This window comes from Lampetra fluviatilis, chromosome 41 (genome assembly GCF_964198595.1).
Source record: "Lampetra fluviatilis chromosome 41, kcLamFluv1.1, whole genome shotgun sequence".
In the NCBI taxonomy this organism is placed as follows: domain Eukaryota; kingdom Metazoa; phylum Chordata; class Hyperoartia; order Petromyzontiformes; family Petromyzontidae; genus Lampetra; species Lampetra fluviatilis.
The window spans coordinates 6,403,012-6,413,273 of record NC_136315.1 but is presented as its reverse complement, the minus strand read 5'-3'; the positions used below and the strand labels follow the sequence as shown (position 1 = coordinate 6,413,273).

The 10,262-nt window shown below is 48.2% G+C and overlaps 1 protein-coding gene across 2 annotated transcripts in view; it reads left to right on the top strand.

The window, feature by feature from the left end:
* Positions 1–2,958: 2,958 nt before the first annotated feature.
* The window catches only part of LOC144946484 (glutamate dehydrogenase, mitochondrial-like), a 35,426-nt gene continuing 28,122 nt past the window's right edge, over positions 2,959–10,262 (top strand). For both annotated transcript variants that reach the window (XR_013639898.1, XM_078875397.1), the window contains exon 1: positions 2,959–3,997. Coding sequence is in view for 1 of the 2 variants with exons in the window: in XM_078875397.1 (XP_078731523.1) it covers positions 3,565–3,997 (433 nt within the window). In the remaining variant the exon portion in view is untranslated. The remainder of the gene's footprint in view (positions 3,998–10,262) is intronic.

The window sequence follows — 10,262 nt, the reverse complement described above, 5'->3', positions numbered from 1 at the left end:
CACCACCGACCGGCTCTTAGACCTGCCCCATAAAACAATAAATAATTCTTGTTCCGGCTCTCGTAAAATATCAACACATTCGTCAATAACACTGTGACCTTAAAATAAAAAAATATATATTAGGCGACATTTCGGTCAATTACCTTACTTCATAGTACAAAAAGTGTTTGCCAGAGAAAGTTAATCAGGATTGGAGCCTGCACTTAACACCACATCTATGTGTGTGGTACGTCCAGTAGAATACTTGAGCTGTATCTGGTCAACCCTGGCGTTTAGCCATTGAGCACGCAACGAATATCCTGTGGTGTGCATAGTGTCATGTTGTCGTGCAGTATACCGCATCAGGGGTGCAAGTGGTGGCGCAGTGGATAGCACAGTCATATTGATCCGGTCCACCCTGAGTGGTAAATTCCCAGTGGCGAGCGATATCCGGACTGGTCCTGGGCAAACCCTTTCACCAACCAGTGTGGTGATTTACACCATTGGAACCTCATTTGCCAGTCAAAAATATGATAATTGGTTTTTTACCCTTCTATCTGGCAACAAAACTGACACCTTTTTTACAAGGAGTCATGTGAGACTAGGCTCTAAGGAAAGGTGTCTCGGGTGTGGACCAATCAACTTCAAGGACAGTGCATATATTATCAGAGTTATGTTTTTTGTTTGCATTATCACTGCAGGTATTGTGGTCTATGCAAACATGACTCCTTGCAAAAAAGGTGTCAGTTTTGTTGCCAGATAGAAGGGTAAAAAAACAATTATCAGTGTGGTGATGTCAAATAGCCACCATGACCCACACGGCATGGAGAGGCTCTCATCCATCAGTGGATCGATCATTACTCGGGCTGGAATTATTCACCCCCCTTCGGTCCTCCCGCAATTCGACGATTTTGTTCCTATGGTGATGAATAAATAGGTCGAGTATTCTTAGGTTTTTTCGGTAAAGTCACTTAGGTAAAAATTTTAAAATAATAAAAGTAAAATAGAAAAATAAAAATGTTTTTTATTTTATATATTTTTATTTTATTTAACTTTTAAATTTGAATTTTTTACCTACGTGACTTTAGCGAAAAAACCTAAGAATATGAATCATTGCAGTCACGAAAGCTTCAAATCTAGAATAGGTCGAGTAGCCGATGTTTTAACATTCTAGGACGGTGAAGTGTGATTGAACAACCCCCATCACCACCAACCACCACGACTTACACACCGTGGGGAGGCCTTTATTATTGTTATTGAGTAGGTTGTACGTGGGTCACTATTACTTTGGTCACAAAGTTGTTTGGCCCCACGTAAACACAAAAGCTGTCGTTACTTGTGACGTCTCCTACCCGATGGAAGACGACATAAATAAAGTAGGGTGTGTGGAATGATCTACTCAGTCATACCTGTTTTTCCTGCCTCGTAATGATGCTTCTAAAGTATTTGTTCATACTCCCCTCACGTCAATTTATATCGTACATTTCCATGACCCACCCTACCACCTATCAACACACCTCTCCTGCCTCCCAACCACTCCACCCAATGGAGGTTGTTAGCACATTGCCTACTCCCCTTTTTCAGTTTATAAAATCCCAGTGAGATTACGGAATGTCAGACAAGGGACATATATGGAGTGAGATTAAGATAAACTTTGACAGAAATAAAGACGTGGTGAGATGATTAGGTGCGAGCTGCTGATGAGGAGACGGTGATGCAGTGAGATGATACATCTGAGATGATAAATCTGAGATGATAAATTTGCAAACAAAGGGATGCAGGGAAAGATGTTGATTAAAGGCGGTGTTTGGTTTTATGAAAATTAATAATCAGCGTATGTTTATTCGGATTTTACTTTCAGCTGATATTTGATTAACCATATTTTCATAAATCCGGGACCCCCCCCTTGCGCTACTTGGGCTTCCTAAGCAATTGCTCGGTCTGCCTGCTCCGAGCGGCGCCACTCAACACGAAACAAAACTGTTCGCACACAAACGAATGCCGTATTTACCCGATAATAAGACCCATCCCTCCCCCCTCTATATTTCAATTCCAAAGTTGTGAGGGTGCGTCTTAGAATTCGATATCTGTGTGTGTGTGACAAAACATGGATAATGTAACTTTATTTGACACCGGGCACAATTGTTTGTGATGTGCTGGTGTGGTGCCGGCCTTCATAGGTACACGCTCATAGCGCTTGGCCCAACAGTCTGTTAAGTCTACACGGGTGATATTTGTGTGTAGACATCAAGGCCGTAGCGATGGAGTCAACATTGGAGGGGACCAAATCTTCTAGGGGGTCTGGGGGTCCCAACCCAGAAAAACATCTAAATTTGAAAACTAATTTCCTGCCTAAAATATTGAAAAATTCACTTACACATGGGATGGACTTTTTATTTATTTGTAACAATAATGTCTAATAGTGTATTGTATTACATTGCTGTTTTTTCCTTTTGTACCTTTTCCTGTTTCATTGTATGTAACGGCAGAGATTAGGGATTAATAAAGTACAACCATAACCACAATCATATAAACACAAATCTATGCATTGATTTATATGAAGACAAGTCCAGATATTGTGGCCAAGGTTTAGCAAAGTGTTGTTTTTATTTACATAGCATAGCAATTATTTGTTTATAACAATATATTGGGGAGGGGACATTTTGAGCATATTTGAATATGGGGGGGGGGTGAGTGTCCCCCCAATATATATAATAATTACGGCCTTGATAGACATCGCCACTCGGGATACAAAGGCGGACGGGGGTGTGGATGCTTGCCAACCCAAACCCTTTCGTTCGCTAACAGCACTTGCTCCTAGTATTGCCCACGGCCACACGGGTGATCTTTGTCTGTTGTGTAGCGTGAGGGCTGCCTTCCGTGAGACGCCGGTATTCGTTGGATGTGGCTCACACCCACAGAAGGCAACGCCTCCATCCGAGACTTCAAAAACAAGAAGCTACCCCCCTCCCACCCCGACACACTCCCACCGATGATGCCCTCGTTCCTGGCTTCATTGCTCCGTCTCAACTTTTGTTGAGTCCCCGGGATCATCCGACTTCGCGTCGCGTCTCTCCGTTCGTTCTGTGCCTCTCTCTCTCACTCCATCTCCTCTCTCTACATCCACGCCATCTCTGGCGTGCCGTGTCGTCTTTGCTGCCTGCATTGCGTCAGGGGGTGCGTCCGCGTGTTCATCGCCTCCCGTCTGCACCACGCACCGTCGCCATAATCGAGAAGAACTCGAATAGCGTCAATACGTCGCAGCGATAGTAATCATTCATTAAACACACGGACAGTCGGAACACGCCTGTCGGCAGAATAGCACAAAGAAGCGAAGCAGCGGCATTACTGTAACAACCAAAGACGCATCATCGTTGTCGGCATCACCATCAGCAGCGGCTACAGCAGCATTAGCAGCGGCACAACCATCAGCAGCGGCATCACCATCAGCAGCACAATCATCAGCAACAGCAGCAGCATCCGCATCATCAAATAGCAGCCGCACATCGCCACCCACAACTGCAGCACCACCACCCACAACTACAGCACCACCACTCACAACAACAGCACCACCACACCACCACCATGCTGCGCCTTGTCAGCAGAGTCCAGTCTCGTCTCCACCACCACCATCAACACGGCAGCGGCGGCGTGGCAAGCCGGGCAGGGGGCCGGCTCCAGCCCCCCCGACTCGCGGCCGCCTCGTACAGCAGCCACGGCGAGCACCCCCCTGCACCTCACGACGACGCGGACAAGGACGACCCCAACTTCTTCCACATGGTCGAGGGCTTCTTCGACCGCGGGGCGAGCATCCTGGAGGACAAGCTGGTGGACGACATGCGCTCCAGAGACTCCGTGGAGGAGAAACACAAGCGCGTCCGCGGGATCCTGAGGATCATCAAGCCGTGCAACCACGTGCTGAGCGTCTGCTTCCCCATCAAGAGGGACAACGGCGAGTGGGAGGTCATCGAGGGCTACCGAGCTCAGCACAGCCAACACCGCACGCCCTGCAAAGGAGGTGAGTGGGCTGCGGCGTCGCCACCGTCCCAACCCATCAAACGCATTCCTGCTGCGGAGGGTGCTGCTGGTAGGAACGTTGGGTTGCTCGGTCAATGGTCAGGGTCAACGGCGGCGTGGTGTATTCCGCAAATATGGCCGACTGTGAGGGCGGGCACAAGCCGGCGTGAGTAGGTTAAACGTTGAGTTTTATAAGGGCACCACGGGGTGACCAGCCCCTCCCCACCCAGCCCCACCCCTCCCACCCCCCACCCAGCCCTACCCCTCCCACCCACCCAGCCCCTCCCCACCCAGCCCCTCCCAGCCCGTCGGACGGACGGACACAATAATCCCCTGTGGGCTGGTGTAACCAGGAGGTTCCTACCAGTAAAATTGTGGCCTCGTTTCGTTTCCAACTCCTCACCTTGCCGCCCCGACGGCACCCACACATACTCTCACACACCCATTCGTACGCCCCAGCCGACACACTGGCGTATCGATAAAATAAATGAAAGTGGACAAATGAAAGTGTCCAAACGCAGTTTCACTGTTCAGTGTTGTTTATTTATATTGCCCCGGAGATTGTGTTTGGCGCACCACCACCACCTCCTCTCTTTATAGCCCGGGATCTGAGCCCCTCTGCCCCCCCGTACGCCCCAGTGCAGTTGCACCGCCTGCGCACTCGAAAGCTGCCCCACATTGGGCTGGAGCGATGAAGTGAGAGCGAGAGACGGGGAGAAAGTTTGGTGTGTTTTGGAAATATTCTGTTAGCATCTCCCTTTGCCGTGTTGATGTCCACATGTTGTCAGCCAAGGTCTGCCTCGGAATAGAGACGTGGGGGGCTTTAACGCTGCGAAACCGCGAGCTTTTGCCAAATAAATGTTGAATTTCGATTTAAAGCTTTCGTGACTGCAGGGATTCATATTCTTGCTTCTTTCGGTGAAGTCACGTAGAAGGGAAAGAATCAAGAATACAAATGAATGTTGTTGATGCGCCCACAATTCGTCTGACGGCAGGACAAACGATTTGGTAAAAAAAATTCTAGCTGTGATTTCCACACCTGATGATGATTGCTTGTGTTGCAATCGAAACGTCGTGATTTTTATTTACTTTTATTTATTTTTTATTTCAATTTGTATTTTTTTACCTACGTGACTTTACCGAAAGGACTAAAGAGTAAACGATCGAGTCGTCTCAAGCGCAGTCTTTTTTTTCTCACTTTTGTTTATTTTCGTGTTGTGTGCATTGTTGTGTTTGTGTGTATTGTTGTGTTTGTGTTGTGTGTATTGTTGTGTTTGTGTGTAGTGTTGTGTGTGTATTGTTGTGTGTATTGGTGTGTTTGTGTTTGTTTGTGTTTGTGTGTGTGTATTGTTGTGTGTGTGTTGGTGTGTGTATTGGTGTGTGTATTGTTGTGTGTATGATGTGTATTGTTGTGTTTGTGTGTATTGGTGTGGTGTGTGTATTGGTGTGTGTATTGTTGTGTGTATTATGTGTATTGGTGTGTTTGTGTGTATTCTACTGGGAATTATTTTGACACGCCACGCCCATTCCCACCGTATGTTTGTCCTCTCAATACTCTGATCGTGGCCTCGTGATCCTGTTCACAGGATGAATGCAGCGTAGGGTCTGTGCAAATTATTAATAATAATACAGGACTCGAGTACAGTATCATCATGGATATGCATACTGCACCTTCGACTCGAGTGTTAGTGCCTTATGCCGTAAATGCCATGAAGCCAGATCAACAGCGTTCTGGAAATAAATTAAGCGCTGTGAGAGAGACGGGATGATACGTGCGTGCGTGTTAGAGTTTATTTTATTTAACCGTATGAGGGCAACCTAAGATATACAATGGATAGTATGTATTTTCACGAGAGAAAAACATGGCAAAATCGGTACAAACTAAATGGAGTGCAGCAAAGGAGAAATCCGAGCAGAGCAGAACTCACGTCGCATGACAAATCAAACGGTGTGCCAAAATAACAAGCTGCCTTAACATCTCTTGTTACTGTACCGTCTTTCTTAACAGGCATTCATTCTCTCTGTGGACAAGCAGCATCGCCAGCTGCTGCTGCTGCTGCTGACGATGAATCTTATGTAACCCTGAGCTCAACCCCAACCTCTCCGTTTATAGACTTGGAATAAGCGGGCCTCACTGTACGACAGGGAATTCTGATGGTCTCCCCCAAAAGCAGGAAACGAATGTCACCGTCGGTCACGTTTTTTGCGTTTGTCATTTCTATTAAGTGAAGCGGCCTCTTGCAAAAGAAGGCCCTCGCCTCCTGGTCTCTTGAGTTGTTACCCGGCTGAACAAACTACACCTGACGTGACGGCTGTCTTCCCCGGAGGTTCCTTGTTTAAACTGGAAGGGTTGGATTGACTTGAAAAAAAAGCGACGTCAGATGATAGCCAAACACATTCCTGCTGCGGAGGGAGCTGGTAGGAACGTCGGGTTGCTCGGTCAATGGCCAGTGTCAACGGCGGCGTGGTGTATTCCGCAAATATGCCCGACTGTGAGGGCGGGCACAAGCCGGCGTGAGTAGGTTAAACGTTGAGTTTTATAAGGGCACCACGGGGTGACCAGCCCCTCCCCACCCCACCCAGCCCCTCCCCACCCAGCCCCCCACCCCACCCTCTCCACCCAGCCCCACCCCTCCCATTTTTGGATGCACGACGGACGGACGGACACAATAATCCCCTGTGCGCTGGTGTAACCAGGAGGTTCCTACCAGTATTAATGCTCTGTACGTAAGCCGAAGGAGGCGCAGCGCTGCAATTTCTTGCTTGGGCCGCTGCTATCGGAAGAACCTCGACTTGAGAGATTTCTTGAGTCACACTCGAGTGTTTTTTGGCCTACTCTTCTACGCTGGCCAGACTTCCTGGAAGAGGTAGTACTTCGTATCCACACACTCCCCCCCCATTTACCGTGGCGAGCCCATTTTATGTCACGGTATGAACAGAGGTGGCGTTGAGGAAACCTTTGCACCGTTGTTTTAGTGGCCATCCATTGAGGTACTCAAAAATCTGTCAACTTGACCCTTCCCCCCCCCCTCCCTGGACGCACACGGACTTTTTACCCCCCCCCCCCTGACGCACCCCCCCAATCCTATAGAACGGCCGATATTTAATCCACGCAGAAACGATCAAGGATGAATAATATTAACGTGTTGAAGCAAACAGTCCACCGCAGGACTAGCTAACTCATTTGAAGGCCAATGTAGACAAATTATTATCGAGGCTTCACACCCCCCGCCCCCCCCCCCCCGTTTCCTAAGCGTACATTGTCAGTAGACCCCCCCAAACGCACGCATACGCATTTGGGTTACCCCCCCACCTCCCCCCTCCATGCGTACGCACTAATTGGATAACCCCTTCAATTGCGTGCCGGGAGATCGCATCGAAAGGTGGCCTATTGCAAGTCCAGCGTGCTGACTGACCATCGTGCCGCGGCAGCGTTCCACTGCTGGGTGGATGTGCCTCCCTGACAACGCAAAATAACAACACGAATAAGTGTTTTTATTTTCAATAAGAAATAGCACCTATGTCTTCTTTTTGCTAGTGACTCTGAGACACTTGGCAAACGAGTATAAGTATGCTGCCAAGCTTGGTGGTGTTCATTCAGATGCTGTCTTTCCGACAGACCTGTTCTTCACCTGAGGACGGCTGCTTGCGTTGTGGCCGAAACGTCGTGAGAATTGTATTATTTTATTATGTTTTATTTTTATTATTTTATTATCTCCCTTCTACATGACTTTACCGAAAGAACCAAAAAGATGAATCCCTGCAGTCACGAAAGCTTAAAATCGAAATTTATAAGTGGGTGGTTAACAGCATGCGATCTTGCACGCGCGCACGCGGTAGATTGCTATTGGGACAACATTTTAAAGCCACTTGTAACATTACATAAGAGTTGTATAACAGGTCTGTTTTGGAAATTGTGATACTGTAAACCTTAACAGTCACTTCGCTTGTTGAGACCGTAAATAAACTGGTAACAGTGCGACTCAGATTTTCCGGCACCTCCCATTAGCACGGTTGGTTACGTACGGTGTGTAAGAAAGGAGTTAAATATACAGGTGATGTAAAAAAGGTGTTGAAATTCATATTTGTCCACCAAAAAGAAATTAATTACAAATAACAAAGACACACTTCCCCCATCTCTTTTTAAACCACATCAAAATCATGTATTTCATGTGGTGGTTGAGAGGAGAGACAGGATGGAGGGGTATGCAGATTGAAATGTTTTCGCACCGTACGTAGCTAACCGTGCTAATGGGAGGTGCGGGCACGACAACAAACTATACACGAAAAAGCAGTTGTAAAGAAATGAGTTTTCAATCCTAGATTTAGCGTTTGCGGGTTTGCGAGATCTACGAATCTCGACGTGACCCACGATTGCTCGCGCTGGGTCACGACTTCGCAGGCACGGCCACGCCACCGCTGCCACCACAGCGAGCTTCCCAGCGCTTTGCTGTGAATGCAGATTTGTTCTCATTAATTATTAAGTAAAGGGACGTTTTGTCCCCCTAGTAGACCTTCCATCATTCTCCGGGGTCACGGGCACGCACGCGTAACGCGTTTGTTCAACGTGTTCAGAGGGCGACTCTTAACGCAGAAGGTTTACAAAATTACGTCGCGTCCATGCGGAAGTTGGGAGTTTTTTTGAATTCACATCGGAGCCCTTGGGGGTCAAAGGTGCGCTCGCAACCCGGGCAGGTTGTGGCAAGCGAAGTTTTTGGAATTTATTGCCCCTGGCCCCTGAGGTTCAACGGTAGAGCTCTGATGTTGTCGCCTGCAGGGGCAGCGTCCATCGATGTTGGGTGGGAGGTGGAAAAGTGACAAATGTGGTGGTTTTCGACGTGGTTCAGAAATGTGGTAATTTACGAAAAAAATCAGAAAATCGGAACGGTGCGCAGATGTGCATTGGAGACGGACGCAACACGCTTGGCATTTAATTGAGTAGACACAAGGAGGAAATCGCGGGGATAGGGAAGATGTGCAGGTTGACATCGTGGAAACCCTGAAGAAATAAGTAAGTTGGCTAACGCGGCAGGACATGTCGCTAGAATGGGTTGATGGCCCCGATTTTGTCAAGGCAAATGAAGGACTGGTGGCCACGGAATAGAACGGCATCCGATTGAGGACGTCCGCCTAGGAGACGGAGCTAGTGGCAGCACATTTGCGAAATCGCCCCCTAACTGCCAAGCTGCTGGAGTCTTTGTTTTGGTTTTGAAATCTTTCCCTTCGCACCCCCCCCCCTCCAATTCTGTGTATTCCTTATTGTCCTCGCAGGAAGCCAAAAAGGCTTTCTGCCAACTCGTAATGCACGTCCATCGATTCACTTGCTTGGCAGACTCTCAACGATGTTGGCTTTGGCTCCAATACAGAGGGGGGGGGGGAGGTCTTCATCCATCAGCGAGTTGACCATTTGGGACCGATGCAGCATGGTTGGGCATGAGCCCTGGTGAAAATAATGAAGTGTGGGGGGGGGAGTAGGGTTGTACCATGCCCCCCCCCCCTTACATAGCCCAGGATCTGGGCCGCTGCCCCGTGTGCCACATTGCAGTTGCACCGCCTGCACACTCGGCAGCTGCACCACCAAAGTGTCTGCTCTACCCCCCCCCACCCCGTGTCACTTTTCCGAACCTCCGATCGGCACTTCGATATGTACAAACGGCTGCAAATTACTATTTATATTTATGTACAGCTGATGGTGAGAGATGAAATCCAGCGGGATCTCGCGCCATCCCCTCGTTACCGCTAGCGTCCTGCAGAATGAGACCCGTGAAATAAGATAGGGGGCGAGGGGGGGGGGATACTTACACTCTGCTCAATTATTTCCACACGATCACAGCCGCAACGTCAACAATGTTACAGGATTTATTTGCTACTTAGTCATTTAATAGCATGTAGTAATTGGCAAATGTGGTGGTAATAATATTTACGTGGTTTATTTTTCCAGGAAAGCCCCCGCCACTTTCTCTTCAGAAGGGGCCTGTCATTGGGATGTTTGGCAATGTCCATTTTATTGAGTTTCATCTCCTGAGAAAACCACACGTACGAAGGGATAACTCAAACGCACAACACTCCGGTCCGCAAAGATGGGTACACGAGCCCATGTTCTGTACTTTCACGTGATCAGCTCGCAGCCAGGGTGGGGTTGGGAGGTTTGGGAGTTGCACAAATCTGTGCATGGTCCACCAACCCGTGGTGGTGGAAGGCATAAGGAAACTAAGCAAAAGCTTTGGGTCCCCAAGTATCTTAATGATTGCCTCTGGATTCTCATC